Below are 21,430 nucleotides of genomic sequence, written 5' to 3' on the forward strand. Positions count from 1 at the left end.
GGTGCTCCCTCCGTATCAGCACACCCCCAGCCTTTTAGACCGGAGGAGGCTCACTGCCCGTAAGTGTGTGGAGACCTGCGATTTACTAGTCCCTTCGGCTTAACTGGATACCCCTGGCTCTTGCCGAGTGAACTCAGAGCACAGCGACTGTGTCTCCCGGACCCTCCCATCCAAATTGGGGGATTTGACCTCTCGGTCCGTGTGGATCTATATGGGGGGGTGGGAGGGTGGGGGTGGCAGCGATGGGGGTCCTGGGGAAAGCGACAGCCATCTGACCCCTCCTGAGAAAACCTGGAACAGCAACACCTCCTAGAGAAGTATGTAGAGCGCAGATTTATCTTGCTAGGGGGGAGTTTGAGAGCCTGTCTTTACCCTTATCAGTGGTGTTAACACATCTAAAGAAAGAACATCCACCCATCCCCTCCGGGCGGCGGGTGGGGGCAGGGCAGGGACTGGGCCCTAGCTGGGGCTGACAGTGAGTCAGGATAAAGTCAGAAAATGCCACACCCAGGGGCCTGGACCTTCACTGGCTGCTTGCTGCTCACCTGCCAGCTTGGCAAGACTTCTCTGCCCCCATCTCCTGTGGCTGAAGCGCTGGGGGTCAGAGTTTCAGGCCAGGCTGGGAAGAAAACTAAACAAAATCTCTTGCCAACCCATAAAACCTGTCTACAAAAGTGACGATAAAGGAAGAAGATCTATCACCGAATCAGTGTTAAGGCAGAACCCAGTGCCCAGCGCAGGCGTCAGGTCCGCAGGGGAGCGCCTGCCAGGCCGTCTGCCCCACCCGTGCTGGGGGCCACCCAGGTTGGCGAACTGCCTTCATCCGGAGGAAAAGCAGGCTTCCCACACCTTTACTGCTGGAAGTAGGCTCGGGCCTCCCAGGAGACTGGGGACAGGGGGACCTCCCTTCAGAGAGATGACCCAAGTCCTTGGGAGCTTCCCTGTGTTGTAAAACTTGCAAGGGGCTTATTTAGTTTTAAACAGACTTACACACGAAGGTGTAGGGAAAGAACTAGTTTTCTAAAGGAAATCCTCTTAAGAAAAGGAAGGAGAAAAGTGTTTCCTTTTTTGCCCCAGGGAGCATTGACTTGTCCTTGTTTTTAATTTGCATTTGTGGTCTGGCCATCTCTGCCTGGCACAGCAGCCGGCCCTGGCTCCAGGACCTCTGGAGAGTCTGCATTTCCAGCCACCCCCCCAGTGGGGCCGTGCTGCCATGGGGCCACCAGCCTTTGCATCCAGGGTGTATAGGGTGCTGGGGACAGACAGGAGCATTTGGGTAGGAGCCCAGGATGGGGTGGTGATTCTGTGCACCCCTCAGTCTGGACGTGAGCCCCTGTCAGAGAAGGAGGAAGGGATCCAGAGCTGATGGCTGTTCCTCCAGGGAGCCCCGGGAGGATCTGGACAGGCCCTGGGCAGGGGGCGGGAGCGAGGCTCGGATACCTGCTCAGGGACTCTAGGGGAGTGGGCTCTGGGTGGGGTGTGGGGAGAGGACCCCGAGGACCAGGAGCTCTAGGACATGTGCAGAGAGCACCTTGGCTGGTGTGGAGTGGGGGGAGGCGGGTGATCCTCACAGAGCAGAGACTTGTAAAAAGACAGGCAGTATGGGGGTGCATATGGCCTCTCGATGAGGGTCCCCTTGGGGTGTGACAGGGGCATGGAGTGCAGTTCAGGCAGGACCCACGGGCCTGACCCCTCTTGGCCATGTGGGGCAAATACAGGGCTGGCCAGGGGCCTGGCTCCCTCTCACAGTGATGCCTCTGCACCTGCCCCGTGCCCTTGGCGGCCCCACCCATCTGTCACAGACAGGCCACCACGCAGGGTTTACTGGAAATGGCGTTTATTGAGGCTGCCTGGGCCAGCGCCCTGGTCGCCCGCGGCCCTGCTCACTCCTCCTTCTCATCCCCATGGGTGATGATGTAGCACAGGGACTTGTAGTCAATGTTCCCCGCCAGGTCCATGGGCGTCAGCGCGAACATCTGCTCCACCTGGGGGAGGTGCCGTGAGAGGCCAGGCTGTGGCCAGAGGGACACTGGGACCCTCACTCGGCCTCCTGGGGCTGCCCTTCCACCCTTCATCTGTTCAGGCCCAAACCCCAACTCCAAGGTACTGTTTTCCCATTAACTTTGGGCAGACCGGGGAGAGGGTGGACCCCACATCCCTACCCTGCAGATGCTGGGGTGCCACTGGGCCTTTGCACACAGCCAGCTCTCCTGCCCAGCACACTGTTCCCTCCTCTGGAAGGCTGGGCTCTAAGCCCAGGAAGGCAGGGGTCACTAAGGCCTCCAGTGCCCTGCGGGATGAGCACCCCAGGCGGGAGCTAGGAACCCTCACCTCAGCCAGAGAGAACTTGTCCGCCTGGGTCAGCAGGAGCTGCTTGAACCTGGAGGTGGGGGCGGTGCAGAGGGCAATGAAGGCCCGTGGTCCAGATGGCCCCCAAAGAACAGAGAGGACCCTAAAGACGGGCAGTCCCCCTTCAAGGGGCTTCACCCCTCCCTGCTTCCAAAACAGTGTCCCTGTCCCTCCTCGGTCAGCTGGCACTTACTCATCCTTGTTCACCACACCCTTGCCACTGGGGTCAAACATTCGGAAGGCACTCAGAATGGCTTCCTCGGGGTCTGTCCCTGGGAGGCCGAGAGAACAGGTGAGCACCCACGTCCGCAGCCTAGAAGGACCCCAGGGTGCAGGGGAGCCCTCCACATCCAAGAGGAGGCAGGATGTCCCAGAAGCGAAGTGTCTCTGGGGGCCCAGACAGGCCAAGGGTGCCTGAGGTGCGCAGGCCTGACCAGGACACCGTGACTTGGGATTCGGCAGTGGAGGCCAAAGGCACGTTTTCCACACCGAGCTGGTACTTGGGGTGACTAGTGCCCATGGGTCGGGGATGCAGGGGAGGGTTCCTCTGGGTGGGCAAAGGCCAGGCGGGGTTCCGGCTTCCTGCCTGGCCGGGGGGACCCAGACCTGCCCCAGGCTCACCGTTGAGCTTCTCTCCGAAGAGCGTGAGGAAGACGGTGAAGTTGATGGGGCCCTTCCCCTCCTGCAGCATGGCATCCAACTCCTCTTCCGGGACACTCACCTTCCCTGGAGGGGGTCATGAGAGGGACGTGGGGCCTCTCGGGGTCCCCAGCAGGGCTTAGGTTGCCCTCCGCTCCTTCCCAAGCATAGGGGTGGAGCATCGGAGAGCTCTGGGTGGGAGATGTGGAGCAGCAGGGGACGGGGACTCGAGGGGTGGAAGAAACAGGGGGCCCCCTCTCTGCAGGCCTCTAGCAGCCCAGTGTCCCGGGCAGGCCCCAGCTGAGCAGGGGGCTGCAGGGGGGCAGTGGGTGCACTCACCCAGCTGGGAGTAGGTCTCCCGAAGGTCGGACTTGCAGATGATGCCATCACGGTTCTGGTCAATGCAGCTGAAGGCCTGTGAGGTGGGAGGTCACAGTCTCCAGTGGGAGCAGCCCCTGCCCCAGTGAAGGCAGGAAGCAGGGGAGTCCTGGGTGGTGGAGGGGCGAGGACAGAGGCCAGACCCCCGGGTTACAGAGAAGAGGGTGTAGGGGGGCAGGGCACTCACTTCCTTGAACTCCTGGATCTGGGCTTGCTCGAACATGGAGAAGACGTTGGAAGAGCCTCGCTGGGCCTGCTTGGTGGCCGTGGCCTTGCCCCGCGCCCCGGCCTTCCTGCTGGCCTGCAACACTGTGGGTGGGGAGGGGTCCTCTCCAGGGCATCCCAGGGCAGCGGGGCAGGTCCCCTTCCCATCCCTGGCGGTGACCTGTCCGGGCCACTCTCCACCCCACCCCACGGGACGGCCCGCAGCCCCCAGCCCGGCTCTCACCATCCTGGCTCTGCAGCAGCCTGGCTGTGGCAAGGGGCCCATGGCCCCCTTTATGTCTCAGCCCTATCACCTGCAGCACCAAATAAGGAAAGGAGGAGAGGACAGACCCAAACTTGGCCACCCTGCCTGGGCGGGGGGAGGGTAGGGCCCCAAGTGGATCCCAGCCACATTCCTGATGACCTTGGGGCCCCTGATGTATCACAGCCGGGTGTCCACTGACACGGGCAGAACGGGCCCCAAGGCCTCCCCAGAGCAGAGCGTAGGGTGGGCTCTCAGCTCTCAGCACTCGAGGTGCCGAATGAGGGGCCTGTCACCTCCACCTGACTGTCTCTCCTGCAGGTCCAGCCCAGACTCTGCCCAGTTGAAGAGGGTAGCTGGAGGAGGGCCGGCCCGGGGCCCCCGATGGGCTCGGGAGGGCAGTGGGTCGTTCTGAGGGTTGTCCCTGGCCTGAGACCACCAGAGATTCTCAGAGGTTTTGGTGAAGATGCTTGGCTCTGGCCTCTGGCCCCTGACCAAGGAGCACAAGGCTGAGACCCCAAACAGAAACTGCGTGTGTGGCTTTTGGAGCAGGAGCGCTGCCGGGACCCCAAACATTCCCTTGGACCCCCATGAAAGTGGGTCACGAGCCCTTGGCGTGGGGCTTGACTGCTGAGTGAGGGGCCGGGCACCCCTCTGCTGTGGCAGAGCAGCTGCCCCACCGGGTCCTGGATATGGGTCCAGGCACAGAGGACTGGGAAGCAGGGGACCTTCCAGAGCAGGGCGGGCCCCTGGCTGCCCCCTGCCGGCGGGTGAGGAATGCAGACAGCCCAGCTGGTGGAGATTGTGTCTCATCTGTCAGACACAATCCCCCTTTTGTTAACAAGTATTTTATGACACCTCCTTTACTCTCCCAAAACAAGATTCACAGGCTACGTAATCTACCCACATAGAGAATTTAAAAACCGCGATACAATGCCCTGAACGCAAGGACACAAGGACAGCCAGGAAGTAATTTATATCAAAACGAGATCCGGCGGGTGAATACTGCAACAGGAGAACATCAGTGCCGATAAGACGGAATCCGACGCTCGCAGAAACTGCTGGTGCGTAATTTAGGCCAGAGAGGACTAGAGGTCAGGGCTAATTCCACGTGAGCCTCAGTCAAACGAGAGGACACCTCAGGGGCATTGCCCGCTCAAAATCACAATTTTGGGTTAAGTTCTTAATGAAACGAGTCATTCCAGATTTGCTGAGTAGTCTCCCTCACTGAAAAGTGAGTGTACGTGAAAAGCACGCAGATATGTGTTTCTGTGTTACTAGCCTTACGTGTAAGATGTGCAAGGGCCTGTGTTGGCCAACATGAAGCAAGCATTATACCCAGGAGCACTGGAAGGGCCTCAGAAATCACGTGTCATCTTGCATCCCTGGCTCCCCAGTCACTGTCACAACCCCAGAGGCTCCTAGGGGCCCCCTGCTGAGACTGACTTGAGGCAGGACCACCCAGAGATGGGCCCCGCACCTCCTCCTGGGCATTCCCTTGGGACTGTGGCAGACCTCAGAGTTTCTGCGAGATTAGACACTGGTGGATCGGCACCCCAAATCCCACGAGTGGGCAAGGCCTGGGCAAGGCCTACGCCTCTGATAGTGCTCAAATGCCACCCCATTTCCGTTCCTACAGCCTGGGCTGTCACTTTTCACACTCCCCAGAATAGCTGGCCAGACAGGATGGCGGATTCCAAGATACATCTAGGCTCACAGAGCGTCTGTGTGCATGTGACACTGTCCCACAGTCTTTATGCACAGAGATCAAAGAATGTGGACAAGGCCATGTTATAACTTTTAATTTAATTTAAAAAACCACGCAGCCCCAGGTTGGGCGTGAAGTGGCTGGTGTGGCATATGTGGGTCTGGAGAAAAGAGAGAGGCCTGGGTGGTCCCTTGTGGTGTGCCGAGTGCTGCTGGGCCAGTGTGTGACAGCCCCGTGGGCATCCTCCTCTTCCTGGCCCCTGGGGTAGTGGCTTTGGGGTCCACCCCAGCACCACAAACTGGTCAGGGATGGCAGCCACCTTCAGGCCTCCGGTACCACAGCCTCCACCCTAGAGCTGGTCACCTCCCACTCTACTCCCTGACCCCCAGTCTTGGGTGGTCGCCAGCCCCCTGTGGAGCCCAGGCTAAGATCTGGCCTGGTTGCTGGGGCTGCCTTCAAGTGAGTCCCCAGGGAAACCAGGCCACAGCAGGGTCCACAGGACACCCCGTCCCAAGTGGGCCCAGGCATGTTTGAACCAGGCCGAAAGCTCTAAGACGCGGCTGTGCAGAGATGCAAGAAAGTCTCAAGGAGCAGCTCCCCACCAGGCGTTGGCTCCCGCAGAAAGCGAAAGATGTGGGGTCTCCACTTCCGCTCACTTCAGCCTCCAACCCAGTCAGGGCCCTGAGCTGTCCCACCCACTGACTAGGGAGACCTGGCCTGTGGTGCACTGTATTCCCCTGTGGGCCTTTTCCCACCTCTGGGTGGCAGCGGGGATGGGAGGCCAGCAGGTTGGTGCACCTATGGGGAGCCCTGTCCCCTGGTGCCCAGGTCCAGCGATGGCCACGGCCTCCTCGCCTCTCAGCCGCTGCGGTCACTGGCCCAACATGCAGGCCTTCTTACGGGCGACGGCGGAGACAAGAGCTGCGCCCCGGCCACTGCCCTCCTCTGACTGGATGAAGGTGATCTCGCAGCTGGGGGTCAGCCTGCGCACGATGGCATGGAACCGCTCCTTGAAGCTGAGGGGGTAAGCACGGCTACGGTCGCTCCTCCATGGGCTCTCACGGGCCTCCCCCGCCCACCCTCCAGGGACATTACCGGCTGAACACACCGCAGGGGCTACGCCAGAGGACCCTCCCCTGTATCGGGGCCTAGGCGGGAGCGGATGGAGACTGAGACCTTAGCTCTGGCGTCGGGACAAGCACCCGCAAGGGGGAGCCGCCCTGGCCACGCGCGCGCACCTGGGGTGCAACTTGTACACCGAGCCGTCCACGCCCACGGTGATGCGCATCACGTCCTCGCTGCGGCTCTCGCGCATGCGGTTGATGACGCCCGCCAGCCCTGCGCCGCACATGTGCGCGGCGCGCGTGGACACACTCTCGCAGGCTCGGCGCACGATGTCGCAGTCGGTGGCCGAGGGCCTCAGCCCCAGTGTGCTCAGGATGTTGTAGATCTGCTTGCGGTCGCCCGAGTCGCTGCGGGGCGGAGATGGGAGGAAGGGAGGAAGGGAAACTCGCTGGAGGGTCGCTAGCCCTAACCAGCCGGTCCCCCCCAGCGGTGGCCTCTTCTCCTCCCTCTGCCCACCTGCCCAAGGCAAAGCGCTCGGGGCTCGGGCTCTGGGGGAACCTCGTCATTACTCCCCTCTAAGCTCAGGGTCTCTACTCTAACGGAGGGACACTGCCACACCTCCAGGCTGTGGCGTGGGTGAAATAAGACCACGTCCACGTGGGTGGGGAGCCATGGAGGGGACGCACCACGGGACCAGAGGCCACCCGCGCCCCGCGCACCTCTCCACCTGCGACACGAAGCGGGTCTCGAAGGCGCCGCGCGTGCGCAGCTGCTCCGAGGCCTCGCCGTGGAAGAGCAGGTCCTCGTCCACCAGCTTCAGCAGCACGAGCCGCACCAGCTCGCCCATGTACTTGCCGCCGATGAGCTTCTCATACCTACACGACAGGCGCGCGTCACCGGGCAGCGTGTCCCCGCCAGCAGGCAGAGCCCGCGGCCACAAGGAGGCCACGTGCGGCGCTGACATCCCCCTTGCCATTCCTGCGGGACCCTCTCCAGTCCCTCTGAGGCCTTCCGGGGCCCGGCCCTGTGCTGCGTCCACTCAGGGGCGCCCACAGCCATGTGCTGGGGGGCTGTTTTTACCACCCACGTACACTTGGGGAAACCAAGGCTCAAATGGGCCGGTGCACCCCGGAATGCAGGGTGGGCCTCCGTGCTTCTGAGTCCCACCCACCCAGCGGAGGCCTCCGCGAGCCGGAGATGGAGCTAACGCAAGGAACTCGCTGGCGCCTGGCGCACAGCGGTGGCTCTGAGGGGACAGTGCGATCCCTGACCAGCCCAGGGAGCGTGGGCACGTCTGCGCTTTGGGGACCTCTGGGTTGAACCCAGCTCGGGTTGCCGTGGTGCTGGCCTCCCTGTGCCTGTGGGAGCAAGGGGTCCCAGCCATCTACCCCGGGCCCTCTGAGGGCCCAGGGCTCGCGCCCAGCTTCCGGGTTCACGGAGGGCACAGCGCGCATGCGCGCTGCAGGAAGAGCCTGTCAAGCGCCCTCACCCGGACCGGGTTAAAAACAAGCCTCGTCCCCACGGCTGGCCGCGTCCGCATGGCTGGCCCCGTCCGCACGGTTGGCCCCGTCCGCACCGCTGCTTACAGCTGCTGGCCCGGGTTCAGCGAGCTCTCGTCCACCATCCGGTCGTACTCCAGCAGGAACTCGTCCAGCTCGCCTGCGTCCCCGAAGGCCCCCCACTCGGTGTTGACGCACATGCGGCCCTCGTCCCCGTCCACCAGCTCCACGTTGTGCATCTCCTCCATGTAGCAGGCGTTGCAGCCCGTGCCTGGGCGGGGCGTCCGACAGCTTCAGGCCCAGCCGAAGCCAGGTCTCCTGGGTGCCCCCACCATCCCTACCTGCAGGAGGCCCCCGTGGCCCTGCCGTCCTCCTCCTGACCCCCACCCCCCGCCTGCGAAGGTTCCCCCAGGTGCAAAGACCCGGCTTTGCTGTGTGGCCTCAGATAGGTGAACCCACCTCTCTGGGCTGTTCATCTTCCCCAGGAGGGGATGGTTACACCTTCTCCTCCCTTGTCTGGGTGCTGGGAGGACCAAGGGAAACATGTCAAACTGCTTTGCCAACTAGAGATGGGCGTGGGGTGTCGTGATTTTGTCTGTTCCACCCTTGTTTTCTGGCACTTTCCATGCACGCATCTGAGCTTCTCTGTCCTGGGCCCTGTTTTTGAGGGGCTCCCGAAGTGGGCCCTTGGGAGCGGCACCCAGCCTACTACAAGTGGGACTGGCTGTGGACTTCGCAGTTCTCGGGGCGCTGTACAACGTGAACACATGGGGCCCTCTGCTCATAAATCACTAAGCATCTTGGAATGGTGAAAGCAGAGTACCATCCTGAGTGTGGCTGCATGGGCCGAGCAGAGGCAGGTGGCGCAGCAGATGGGGCCTCAGCCACGATGGGCAGAGCGGTGTCCTTACCCACTATCATGCCGACCTCACACTGGCGGTCTTCATAGTAGCAGGAGATCATTGTGGCCACGGTATCGTTCACCATGGCCACCACGTCCATCTCAAAGTCCTGCCAAGAGGCACGGAGGTGGTGGTGATGGAGTCAGGGGTCTCAGGCCATCGGTGAGGGAGGCCAAGACCCCTTCCTGGGGGGACACCCCGAAGGCCCCCCCGGCTTCCTGGCCTGAGGTGGGGGGAGGGCCCAGGGCAGCCTTGAGGCAGGCGCCACCTCACCCCTCTCCTCTTGATGGCGTCTCGCAGGAGCCCCACGACGTTGTTCCCTTCTGCCCCGGAAGCCTTGAAGCCCTTGGTCCAGTTGAGAAGGATGCCCTGTGGGGACAGGGCCGGGCCAGGGTGAAGGGCAGGGAGCTGACTCGGACCACAGGGACGTGCACCATCTGCAGCTCACACGGTTCCAGAGGTGCTGCACACAAGTCCCCATAGCTGCGGAGCTGGGCCCAGCAAACTTAAGGGTGTTTGTCTAGTAAAGCCCAGAGGCACCGTCCAGTGTGGGGGTGCGGCTGGGGGGTAGCCCAATGGGAAGGTGCCCAGTGGCGCTCAGCACGCTGTGAGGACGCGACAGAAAAAGCCGGCATGAGAACCGACTGACATGTGCATTTGTATGTACAATCAAGGTGTGCACGTAACTGACGTCCATGTCTGTCTGCGTAGCTGGCATGTGTACGTGCGCATAGCTGTGCCAGCGCGTAGCTGACTTCCAGCTTGAAGGCAGGGTACCCCCTCAGCCCCTGAGCAGGTGGCCCAGCACTGCGAGGACACGCGGGTGTCCTGGAGCTGCCTGCCAGAGCCCCAGCTGCCACCTCCCGCGGCGGACAGGCTGCTGACGCGGTTCCCTATCTGTAATGGGGGTCGTAACAGTCACACCGCATAGGTTACGGGGAGGTTCCTGGCAAACAGAACTGGCGACCTTGTTCCCCACCTCACAGGTGACAGCCACGGTTTCCCGGCATGGGGCTGTATGTGCAGTTCATGGGCACCTCTCCCCGGGGTCCACTCCCGCCCACCTGCCCGCCCCCCGCCCCACCTTGTCGATGTCCTCGTGCCGCACGGGGAAGGAGAAGGTGAAACCCAAGGGCAGCTTCTTGTGCTTCATCTGGTGCTTGTCCAGGAAGTCGGAGATGCACTCGGAGACATAGTCGAAGAGCTGGAAGAGCCGAGCCACAGCTCTGGGCGGCCGCGGCACACTGCCCGCCCGCGTCCACACTCAGCTCCCCCTCCGGCCCCACGCCAGAGTCCTGCTGATGGCAGCGCCTGGACGGGGTGGCACCAGAGCTGATCCCCAGAGCAGTCCTGCTCTCTCATAGTGACGTCCGGCCTCAGACTTTGGACAGACGCGCCTCCCGGGCCTTAACTCTGCCTTCTGTCCCCAGCAGCCAGAATGCCCTCACTGCCTCCAAGTGCCCTGGCCACCCAGCCCCACCCCTCTCAAGGACCAGCCCCCACTTGGGGCTCATGTGGGCTCATCCACAGAACTGGGCATTGCTGAATGCCCCGTGGATTGACTGGTGGGGCACAATGCCATCCCTGCTGCCTTGGAACCCTGCCCCGGAGCCCCCAGGACCCCTTCTCTAGCACCCTCCAGGGTCCCCCCATGCTCAGGGCGGCCTTGCGCCTGGGCAGATCTTATATATAAGACTGCGGTCACCCCACTTGGCGTCCATGCTGGTGGAGGGTGAGGGGGCGACATGGCACGGGGGCGAGCCACGTGGGCTGCGTGCTGGCGGGACCAGCGTGTCTCGGCTGCCCTGTCAGGTGTCAGCTCCTTCTGGGAATGAGGCAGGGTGTAACCTGCTGGGGCCATGCCTGTGGGCCATGTATCTAGGCCTCTCAGCTGCCGCCTGGGCCGTCTGAGGCTGGTGACCCTCCCCCGGGACTGGCTAAGCTCCGAGGCCCTGGTAGCCTTGACCATGGCCCGCCGCAGCTGCTCACCATCTCAGCAGTGCCCGTCATGGCGTCCTCGGGGATGGAGTACATCTGGTGCTTGGTGTTCAGGCTCCACTGCCCTGCCTCACCCTCCCCCACCTTCACCAGCATCACCCTGAAGTTGGTGCCACCCAGGTCCAGGGAGAGGAAGTCCCCAACTTCTGCAGCCACAGGGAGAAGCGTGTCAGCCTCGGGGGCGCTGGCAGCAGGAAAAGGTGGAGGGGAAGGCATGGGGGCCAGAGGAGCTGGACAAGGGACTACAATGACAGATGGTCAGCTCTGGAAGGGGTCAGAGGTGAACTAGGAAGTTGCTGGGAACCCCTGCTTTGGACTGAAGTTGCACCAAATCCAGGGCCCAACCAAAAAACTAGTGAAATGGCTCAGACTCGGGATTTGGGGGGTGGGGGCAGTGATCACAGGGAGCACATTCTCTCTGTGGGATGGAAAAAGGCAGAGTCCTGAGGCCAGGGGCTGCTGAGGATGCCAGCACTGGGCAGCAGGGCCCCGGGCCTGCTGCTGGGGGCCTGTTGGGGGTGGCAGAGCCTCGGAGGGGCCTGGCAACCGGTACCTGAGCCTTCGGGAGTGGAGCGCACATAGGTGGGCAGCATCTTCACGCTGGCCTCTTCGTGAGTCGCCAGCCTCAGGCCTCGGTCCATCTCCTTCTGCATCCGCCTCATCACCTTCTTCAGATCCTCCTCCTGCAGCCTGAACTCCGCCAGGATCTGCTCGGCCTGCGCGGGAGGGGATGGCTGAGTGGGGGCGGGGACTCAGGGCAGGGGGGTCTTCTTTGCCCTCTGGCTCTGGTCCAGGGTGACCCAACATTCCAGCCAGCACAGTTAAAATCACTTCAGAAATTAGAACAGCAGAGTTGTAGGCGCAGCCCCCTCACCAGTGCACCCAGTTGTGGGAGGATGAGGGGTCGAGGGCAGATGTGGGGTCTAAAGCCAGGAGAAGGCGTTAAGCAGGGGAGTGGCTGAAACACAGGCTGGACACCCTGTCTGGAGGGCATCCGGCAGCTGGCATGACCGTGCGAAAGCCCTGGCTATTCCACCTCCGGGATTGGCGCCGAGGGGTCAATGGCCGGCCTGAGCAGTGTGCCCTGGACCCTGTGCCTGAGCGGTGTACTCGGGGCTATGTGCCCTGGACCCTGTGCCCGGGGCGGTGTGCTCGGGGTGGTGCAGGCAGCACTCTGTGGGGTGCTGGCTGGCTAAGGCTTGGCCGTTCACAGCCAGGAAAGCTCTGAGACTCCCTTCCTGTGAGTAGGGTGCCTGGGTGGGTCTCCTCCCACCCTCCTGAGCGCGGCTGCCCCTAGGTACCCCTGACCTTGCTCTGGCCCTGCGTGTGGGTGGAGGCATGGCGCCCCCGCCCCCTGCACAGCAGTGCACGTGCCCGCAGAGAAGGCCACTTGGCTTCACTGGCTATTGGAAGAAAAAGGAAAGGAGAGCTTCTCTGACGAAAGCCGTGGGTCCGCCTGGCACAAAACCTCGTGCTGCTGTCGGCCCCGCGGGCTCAGGGTGACACACCTGGATCCGGCCCTTGTGCTGGCGATTTGGTTTAGACTTGGAAGGGGGCCCAGTTCTGGCCAAGGACAGGTGAAGGGAAGCCTGACTTCAGCAGGGCAAGGCCTCTGGGAAGGTGGGTGCCCTCTGAGCGCGTGAGCACAGCTGTGTAGGGGTGTGCCGGCCGACACTGCACAAACTCAAGGCCACGGGAAGAGGTGTGAGCAAGGCAGGGGTGGCGGAGAGGAGCGGCAGAGGGGCCCGGCCGGACGCCATCACCAAGGCGCTGAGCACCCCCCCAGACCCGGCCCTCCATGCGCAGGCTGTGAGAGCACGCGTCGCGGAAGCCACAGTGAGGGCGTCTGGTTTCCTGCAGCCCAAAGCCCAAAGCCTGTATCCTCGTGGACACAAACCCTCATGGAAGAGCCACGTCCTATCGAGACCACGCGGCTTAGAAGCTCAGCCCAGGAGGGCCACACAGGGTGGGCTGACAAGGTCTATGACAGACTCGAACAGCAGTGTCTGCTGGGCCGGCGCTGTCCACAGCCCTGGCACCGGTGGGTGTGCAGCCCGGGGCCCTCGGCGCGCCTTGAAGTGTCCAGCTGTCCTCAGACCCCACGCCCACCACTCTGCTTCCTCGGTCCTGTCACACGCTTTCACAAGATAGCGTGTCGGGCCCTGAGCCGAGTGCTCTGCACGCTGCCTCACACCCAGCATGCTGGCGAGGGTTTGCCCACCTTGCCGCCGAGGACAGGCTCTGAAAGTCACACCGAAGCTGCATGATGGTTGCTGTCACAGCCCCTGAGGGCACCTCCCCTGAGACAGAGCTGGTCACAGGGACCGGTGACAAGACATCCACGAGCTCTACCCAAGTGTGATACAGGTCCCGCAGACGCCGAGCCCTCAGGCCCGCCCAGCGCCACGCACTCGGACACATCAGGGGCCTGGGCCAGAGGTACCGTGGCCCGCCTCCGGGCGGCCGATGGTGCACCAGGGCCTGAAAGCCCATCTGTGAACTCTGGGGGCCAGACGAAGCCCACCACCGGTCGGAGGCCAGCCAGTGCTAGCGACACAGTTTCGATCTGGCAGTTTCTCTCCTTGTGCTTAAGAAGCACATGCAATGCTGGCCAGGTGCAGACTCGAGGAGACCCCATGCCCACCTGCCAGACTGGGCACCGACGCCAGGACACCGTAGGACAGGGCCTTTGGGGTTCCGCCGGGAGCTCCCTGAGGACGTCTGAGTGCCAGGGAACCAGCAAGAGGCGACCTTCACTAGGACTTGCTGCTGGTTGGCAAACGGCTGCAGCTGCCCGTGGGTCTGACTTGTCCTGCACGAGGTCCTCAGATGCTCACACTTGCTGCGAAGTTACACACAGAGTCTTTACAGAAAGACTGGGTTTCCGCGGGGTTCCGTAAGAGCAGGTCTGCATCCTCACTGGGGCTGGGGCCAGCTGCCCACTGTGGGCGGCATTTGTAGGGTCGGGGAGCCTGTCCCTGGGCAGTGGGGTCCCATAGGAGATGCCCTGTCACACGCCCTCACCTCGGGTCTGTGGGATGCCCCCCACCTGCACACACACTTGTGCACATGTTCCGTTCTTGGGGGCAGGGGTTGGGGACGGTGCTGAGTTCCCGTGGCTGACAGTGTCCTCCCGGGTGGGTGCAAGTCACTTCCTCAGCTGCCTCTGGGCTGCAGACACCACATTTGTCAGCATGAAACCTCAAGAGGAGGGTGCTCTGGCCTGCCTGGTCCCCTCCACCCTCGGGGCTGTGTGCAGGGCACCCTCACACTGTCACCCAGACATCGGCGCTCTGCTGTCTCTGCTGCTTACAGGTGAGGACACTGAGCAGAGCCGAAGCCTCCTGCCGACCCCGCTGGGCTGACACCGGCCCTCCTGGAGCCCAGAACCCAGTTACGGAAGAGTCTCGTGCTGCCATGCCTGCACACTGGCCGGAAGGACCAACTGGAGCCCGACAGCCTCCCATGCACCAGGTCAGGCCGCAGGAGGACCGAGCGCAGACAGAGCCTGCCCCTCCAGCTGCACTCCCACTTGCTCACCAGAAGGCCGTCAGGGCTCATGGCTACATTCTAACACGGGGGAGTCTCCTGCCAGAACAAACCCCAGGTCCCAGGCAGGGCTGCCGCCGCCATCTGACGGTACATGTCCTGGGGACTCCGGCTTCCGGTGTCCCTGAGGCCTACGCGGCGGGCAGCCGGTCTGCCAGTGTGCTGTGGCTCCTCGTGAGGCAGGTCTGCGGATGGTGGTGAGGGCATCCTCTTCCCTAGGAATACACGGGCCACCGGCCTGGTCGCCGCAGTGTGGACACAGCTGCCCGAGGGCCTGGAAGCACTGGCTGCAGATGCACACGTGGCTGGCCCACGACCGGCTGCTGACAGAACGCGGCGTCTGCCATCTGGGAGGCCCCGTGAGCCCCACTTCTGGGTGTCAGCCCCACGTGTCGCCCACGCCGACATAACATGTGTGACTCTGAAGCTCCTGCCTTGTCCTTTCTTGGGTCCGTCACTCTGGGGAGCAGTGCCAGGCCGTGAGGACTCAGGCCTCCCGCCAGTGGGCACCGTGGACTGCCGGGCGGCAAGCAAGCGACTGTGGAGACACCAGCAAGCCCCCTGGAGCCTCTGGTGAGGTGGCCCTGCCAGCGCGACCTCAGCCCGGAGCACGGCGCTGCCGTGCCGTCCTGCAGTGCAGCCTTGGCTCGCAGAGATGGGAGATGGCAGTGGTCAGTGGTCTCAAGCCCCCAAGTTCTTTTTCTTTAAGCCACTAAGTTCTGAGGTAATTTTTCCCACGGCTATAGAGGAGTAGAACAGAGGGAAACAGCTATGGGATACGAGGTGATCCATTCTTCGTCCTAAGTGTGTACACTACACATGCACGTGGCAGTCAGGGTTAGGACAAGGGACAGAGGAGGTGAGAGACAGCAGAGCGCACGGGGTGGCCACAGGCCCCTCGGCAGGGAGGCGTACCGGGGAGCCTGAGCAGGGGCCTGCCCGCCAGCTCCAGGTCCGGGCTTTAAAGGAGAGAGCCCCTCTCCAGGACACCCTCGTGCCTCTGTGGGCTGCACACAGGGAGAGTGAGGCGGCGAAGCCCCGAGATGGGAGACGCCTGGACCTCTGGGTCACCGTGTGGAGGACCCCCGCGGCCGACCGTCGCCTGAGCAAGAACTGCAAGTCTACCAGGCAGACCCCGTTCCTGTTTTGGTGGACTGGTTACAGCAATTAGGTGTGCGGTAATTAACACTCAGAATGATGGCATCGATGACCAGAAATGGAAGTTGCAAGGGGGTTTTGGATCACTCGTTGATTTAATGTTTGAGTACCTGCTTGTGCTCCATCTGAGGGTACAAAAGTGACTAGGTTTTAGTTCTCAAGACCTCACAGTCCTGCAGAAAAGACAAGGAGCTGTATAAACAGACACCAGCCAGGCTGGGCTCCCTGAGGGACATGGGGCAGACCGACCAGGTTTCTGGGGGCCAAGGACAGGGTTTCTTAAGACTCCTTCCTGCAGCCCTTGGTGCTTGAAGAGAAGTGGCCAGGTAGAGAGGGGCGTTCCAGATAGAGAGGCCAGCAGGATGACGCCAGAGGCATCTGGAGAAAAGCAGATCTTTAGAGTGGCTTGAACTGAACTCCTGCAGAGGGCACCCCAGCTAACAGGCCGCTGGCAGCGGCACTGGGGCTGAAACGGAATCTGAGCTGGACCACAGACCCTTTACAGATGGAGGGCCGTGAGTGAAGCAAGCATACAGAGCACGGCTCATCAGCAGAGCAGGACCTACAGGGACGTTCACATTCTTAAATGCACATGTGACAAAATAAATGGACAATCTACGAGCATTTCTCTCAAGATGCTAAAAAAAAAACCCAAAAAACACAAAAGATTAAGTAAACCTAAGGAAAATTAGAATAAAGGAATCGATAATGATAAAAGCAGAAATGAATTGTAAAGAAAACACACAAAACAACAGTAAACTTGATTAACAAACCCCAAACCCAGTTCCTTAAAAGCACCCATAAGACAGCAAACATGCAGACGTGCGATCGGGATGAAAGAAGACAGCAGTGAGCAACTCCAAGGACATAATCCCAGACAGAGAGGAGCTCGAAGGGTCTCAGAGGGGTCGCATATAAGACTCGCTTCAATATATTTTAAAAGGGAAAGAAACTGGACGATGTTTTAAAAATACAATTATCAAAGTGGACTCAAGAAGACACAGAAAAACCTGGGGAGTGTCCGGCACAGTCGTGGAGCCACAGGAGATGAAGTGTTCCCGTGTCATGCCACGAATACCAGGTTCAAACCCAGGCACTCTGTCAGCCAGTGGCCTTCCTCTGGGGGCCCGGGGGCGGGGGAACCGCTAGGCCCTGGGGGTCGGCTGTGGGGAAGGGCGAGCTCAGGCCGTGGGCAGTGGGAGCACCCGGATGGGCTGAGAGGCAGCCCCGGGCCCCTCGGGGTCTCTGAATATCTTCTCTCGCCTCCTGGCAGAACCCTCCTGATCAGTGCCTGCTGTTCAGAATATACAAAGAACTCTCACAGCTCCAGAAGACAAGAACCCAATCTCGAGAGCCTCCCGGAAGAGCGCCCAGAAGCCTAGGCAAACGCGCTCATCACTTGTCTGTCAATCAGTGAAATGCAAACAGAAGCCGCGTGACGTACCGCTGCGTGCCCAGCGGAACGGCAAGCTACAGTTTAAAGGGGAGCCGAAACCAAGTGCCAGGAGGGTGTGCAGGACCCAGAATCTTCCCACTGCTGTTGGGAAGGCAGAACGGTCCAGTCTCTTCTAAGGTTACACACACGCTTCCCACATGACACCATTCCTAGATATTTATGTCCCAGAATGACAACCGAGTCTATAAAAAGCCTGTATTGAGTCTTCACACCTTCGTCATTGCAGCCAAACCTGGATCCCCCAGGCCTGTCAGCTGGCAGTGCGCAGATGGGTGCACCCCTGCAGTGGGGACCACCCGGAGATGGAGCGGTGGGGAGCAGGCATGCGGCGGGTAGAAGCACCCCTTCATGCTAAGTAGAGAAGGCAAACACAAAAGGCTACAGCTTAGTGACTCCATTTACACAGAAAAGGCAAAACCAAGGGTCAGAGAACAGACTACTGGGTCCCAGAGTCTGGGAGTGGGGGGAGGTGACTGACAGGGAGGGGGGACCCGAGGAACTTTTTGAGTAACAGAAAGATTCTGCGTCTTGATGGCGATGGCTGTCACAAAACTGTATATGCTTGACAAAACTCATCGAACTGTACTTAAGAAGGTGAATCTTATTGCACGCACGTTAACTATAATTAAAAATTAAACAAGTGTCACGGATGAATCTGGACAGATTGAAGGGTCTGACTGCGGGGTGGAGAGATACGGGGTCTCTGGGGAGCTGCAGTGTTCCCCAGGCTCCCCCTGCAGCAGGCTGTCCCCTGAGGGTGAAGGACCAGGGCTACTGGGCCCTGGTGGTCCTTGTTGCAGCCCCCTCGTGCCTTACCTCGGACAAGGGACTCGCTCCTGCAAGACAGGTGGGGCACCGCCCCCCCCCAGAGCAGCGGCTCTGCGTGTGACAACCCAGTCCCCAGGAGACCTCCTCTGGTTAACAGACCACAGATCTGCACCCGAGAGGGGCCAGGATCCTCCGCTCCCGACCTCAGGCTGCCTACTGCTCCAGCTCTGCCGAAGCCGGAGCCCTGTGTGGACCCAGCAGGAAGGTGGCGTCTGCAGGCCAGGAAGAGGCCCTCGCCAGGACCAGCCATGCAGCGCCCTGATCTCGGATGTCCCGTGTCCAGAGTGGGAGGGACAACTGTCCACAGTATTTCGTCAAGGCACCGGAGCTGGCTAACATGCCCGAGTGTCGTCCTCCCACCTTCCTCCTGAAAAATGCCCCTGAAAGCACCAAACAAAGCCAACCATCTGCATTTCTGGGGCCTGTGTCTGCTGCCCGCCAGGGGCCCGTAGGGCGTTGGGGCAGCAGAAGGGCCCCGATGAGGAAGGGGGACGTACAGACCAGGAACTTCCAAGGGGATCCCAGGGCCCGAGTGGTGGCCTTTGAGAGGTGGTGCTCCCTAGCTTGAGAATGAACCCGCCCTGCTGGGCTCCGGGCGGCCACAGGCTGGAGGGGACAGGCAGCGCCAGGAGGAGCAAACCTGCCTCAAGGACCTCTAGAAATGGTGCGAGCTGACGCCTACGCGGGAAAGCCACTGAGAATGGTACTGAGGCCACACACTCTACGGATGACAGAACGATGACCACAGGGGAGGTCCAAAAGGGCAGCACGAGTGAGAGGAACCAAGCTCCCGGAAGGAGGGGACCAGCACTGCTCACTTCCCTGCAAACCAACCAGACGCCCTCTTGCTGGGGCCTGCTCTGGACACAGCCACAGTGGACCTGTGGGTGACAACTCTGAAAGTGTGAACAGGGCTCCCGGCTCCAGGCCAGATGCTGGATTAGGGTGGAGGCAGGGCTGGACCTGGATAGGCCTGGCAGCCAAACTGACATCCCTTGGGTGACCCTGAAACCCAGTTGGCTCCCCAAACGAGAGGTGGGCTCTCTGCCCAGTCTGAGCAGGCAGGGGGACAGGCATCAACGGTGCGGCCCTAGACCCCTCACTGGCCCTTGGCTGCATGAGTGGCCGGCACAGGGCTGAGCCAAGTGAAAAATAAAAATTGGCGTCACTCGTCCCATCGTTGTTTAGAATTTTGGTATTTTGTTCATCATAATTTTCTGTGTTAATTTTCATTCTTTAGAATTTGCATTACAGTGTTTATGTGGATGACTGTTTTTGTGCCCCCTTAAAGCGTGTGCCACAGGCGACACCTCACCCTACTCTCAGCCCTGACAGGTATCAGTGACCCTGGCCTGGCTTCTGAACAGGGACCAGCACCCCCTCAACTCTGGAACAGAAATGGTTTATCCTGTGGGGCACTGTGTCCCCTGGGAGCAATGAGAGGGATGTGGGCCAGCCCGAGTCTAGGAGTGGGTACTCAGCACCACTGCCCCACAGCAGGCCACAGGCCCCACATCACACTGCCTCTGAGCCCTCTCTCTGTTCATGCCAGAGACATCACCTCGCTTCTCCCAGGTGGCCTCCTGTGGCCCCTTTACGCAAGATTTCTCATCCAAACTCCTGCCAAAGCCCCAGTGACCGGCAGACACGGGCCTTGCCCGGGGTTTGGCCCGTCTCGCTGCCTGCAGCTGTGGCGCCCTGACTCGGGCTGGCTGTTTTCCTCCTGACATCATCGGCGCTACCAGGAGCGGAACTAGCGCGGGGTTTATGCTGACCTCGTTGTTTCGCAGAAGGCGGCACGACGTATGAGGAGGGAATTATGCCAAAGGGACTGGACCCCGGCCTTCTGCTGGAGCTGCCCACTCCACCTGGCCCTGGCCTAGGGCTGCGGGCATGCTGCCCCCTCTGCCCTGTCGCCTGCTCACTCTCCCTGCCTGCTACAGGGCACAGGGCTGGCTCAGATGATGTCTGGAAAAGGTAACTTCTCTGCGGCTCACCATGGACATCGGCCCCCGCCCCCGATGAAGACTTCCTGGAGGAAGCGTGGGCATCCGAGACCTGTCAGGTCTGTTGAGTGCTGTCCTGCATCTGGGCAGGTGGTTCTGCCACTCAGGCCCCACGCTCCACCCCACCCCCCCGCCCCGGCCCCCGGCTGGGGCTTTAAGCTCCCCAGACCCTCTGACTAACAGAAGGTGCTTCGAGACCTCCTGGCCACCTAACTCCCTGGTCAGCGAGGAGCCGGAAGCGGTGGGAGGGACCTGCTCTGCTAAGAAGAAGGGCCTTTCTGCCCAACAAAGCCAGCACCCTCGGTCCCCTTCCCAGCACGTCGTCCCCAAAGGCCTGTGCATACAATCAAGTTCTGAGGCGGAAACGCCTGTCTGTGCTAAACAAGTCGCTGAACATGGGGACACATGACAAAGGCTTCTAGAACCAGGTGAGGCAGCGAACTACCTTTTCCTTCTTGGTGTTCTCCATCCCGGCTCTGTCATCCGGCATTGGCACAGCAGCCAGCTCCCGTGAGCTGGGACCCCTCAGTGTTTCCCCACAGGTTTCCGAAGCAGAAATGACCCCAGGCTTCTCCCGATCAAGGGTCACGCCGGCCAGGGTGTCTAGGAGAATACAGTCCACCTTTGGCTGCTTTCTGACTGGAGGTTCAATTACACTTTCTTCCTTTTCATTGTTCCTAGCAAGCCGGTGAGCCTTGTCTCCTGGGCCACACCTGGGACCCCTGCCCACCAAGGTCTTGTCAGGCCGGAAGTGGCTGGGGTAGGGCCATTGCTGGGCTCCGGGGCTGGCCAGTGCTGGTCAGCTTTCTCTCCAGGCTGTACTGAGCTGTGCTGGTGTGCAGGCCTCTAGACAGACTCAGCAGAAAAGCTCCCCTCAGTCCTGTGGCTGGGGACAGCGTTTGAGTAATTAGGCTGCAGGTGACTGGTTCTCTCACATCTCAGCCTGCTTCCCGTAGCTCAGTCACCGCCCAGTACTTCCTGCTCTGACCAGGTGTGCGGAGGGGAGTGCTCCCGAGAGGGCTGCACTGCCATGGCAACCAGGAGCCGGGCCTCTAGCCTCAGCAGGGCTGGTCGTGCTGTCATTAGAGCTGCCATGCAGAAAACTGGGGCTGATGGCAAAAGGCCTCCATCCCTGTCACTATAGCAACATCCCAATTGCCTTGTCACCATACTGTGCCACCTGTCTAGCTCCCAGGGCAGGGTCACAGGGGCTTCCAAATTCACGTCCTACCAAGTAGAGGCCCCTGTGAGTCTGGAGACCAGAGGAGGGAGTTGGCAGGCCGGCCACCAGAATTGCCATGCGTGCTCAGAGTAACCACAGAGGTCACTGCCTTCTTGGCCTCCTGGCTTGAAGCCAAAGCCAGAATAGTGGGCCTAGGCTGACAGGAGGCCCACAGACCCAGGGCCTCGGCCCACTCACACCTGGACA

General features: G+C 61.2%; 2 protein-coding genes across 2 annotated transcripts; both read right to left on the reverse strand.

Annotated features, from left to right (window-relative positions):
• Positions 1-1,835: 1,835 nt before the first annotated feature.
• MYL7 (myosin light chain 7) lies at positions 1,836-3,848 on the reverse strand. Its single transcript, XM_023525769.1, has 7 exons — positions 3,815-3,848; positions 3,554-3,667; positions 3,328-3,403; positions 2,971-3,075; positions 2,543-2,621; positions 2,332-2,380; positions 1,836-1,985 (listed from the first exon to the last, which is right to left on the reverse strand). The coding sequence occupies exons 1-7, from the start codon at positions 3,815-3,817 to the stop codon at positions 1,884-1,886; spliced, it is 528 nt and encodes a 175-aa protein (XP_023381537.1). The 5' UTR covers positions 3,818-3,848; the 3' UTR covers positions 1,836-1,883.
• A 1,829-nt stretch (positions 3,849-5,677) lies between these two features.
• On the reverse strand, positions 5,678-20,585 carry GCK (glucokinase). Its single transcript, XM_011384746.2, has 10 exons — positions 20,447-20,585; positions 11,558-11,720; positions 10,996-11,150; positions 10,091-10,210; positions 9,280-9,375; positions 9,016-9,115; positions 8,192-8,375; positions 7,325-7,480; positions 6,779-7,012; positions 5,678-6,556 (listed from the first exon to the last, which is right to left on the reverse strand). The coding sequence occupies exons 1-10, from the start codon at positions 20,489-20,491 to the stop codon at positions 6,412-6,414; spliced, it is 1,398 nt and encodes a 465-aa protein (XP_011383048.1). The 5' UTR covers positions 20,492-20,585; the 3' UTR covers positions 5,678-6,411.
• Between the last annotated feature and the right edge of the window lie 845 nt (positions 20,586-21,430).

This window comes from Pteropus vampyrus, unplaced genomic scaffold (genome assembly GCF_000151845.1).
Source record: "Pteropus vampyrus isolate Shadow unplaced genomic scaffold, Pvam_2.0 Scaffold620, whole genome shotgun sequence".
Taxonomy (NCBI): domain Eukaryota; kingdom Metazoa; phylum Chordata; class Mammalia; order Chiroptera; family Pteropodidae; genus Pteropus; species Pteropus vampyrus.

Bases quoted from the DNA above. Each gene is read 5' to 3' on its own strand.
- MYL7 (XM_023525769.1), bottom strand. The intron at 3,076-3,327 runs GTGAGTGCACCC...GACCCCCTCCAG, and splicing joins GGAGACCTACTCCCAGCTGG to GGAAGGTGAGTGTCCCGGAA. The intron at 1,986-2,331 runs GTGAGGGTTCCT...CACCTCCCCCAG, and splicing joins ACAAGTTCTCTCTGGCTGAG to GTGGAGCAGATGTTCGCGCT.
- GCK (XM_011384746.2), bottom strand. From the start codon at position 20,491: ATGCCGGATGACAGAGCCGGGATGGAGAACACCAAGAAGGAAAAG. The intron at 10,211-10,995 runs GTGAGCAGCTGC...CGGCTCTTCCAG, and splicing joins TGACGGGCACTGCTGAGATG to CTCTTCGACTATGTCTCCGA. The intron at 6,557-6,778 runs GTGCGCGCGCGT...TTACCCCCTCAG, and splicing joins GTGTACAAGTTGCACCCCAG to CTTCAAGGAGCGGTTCCATG.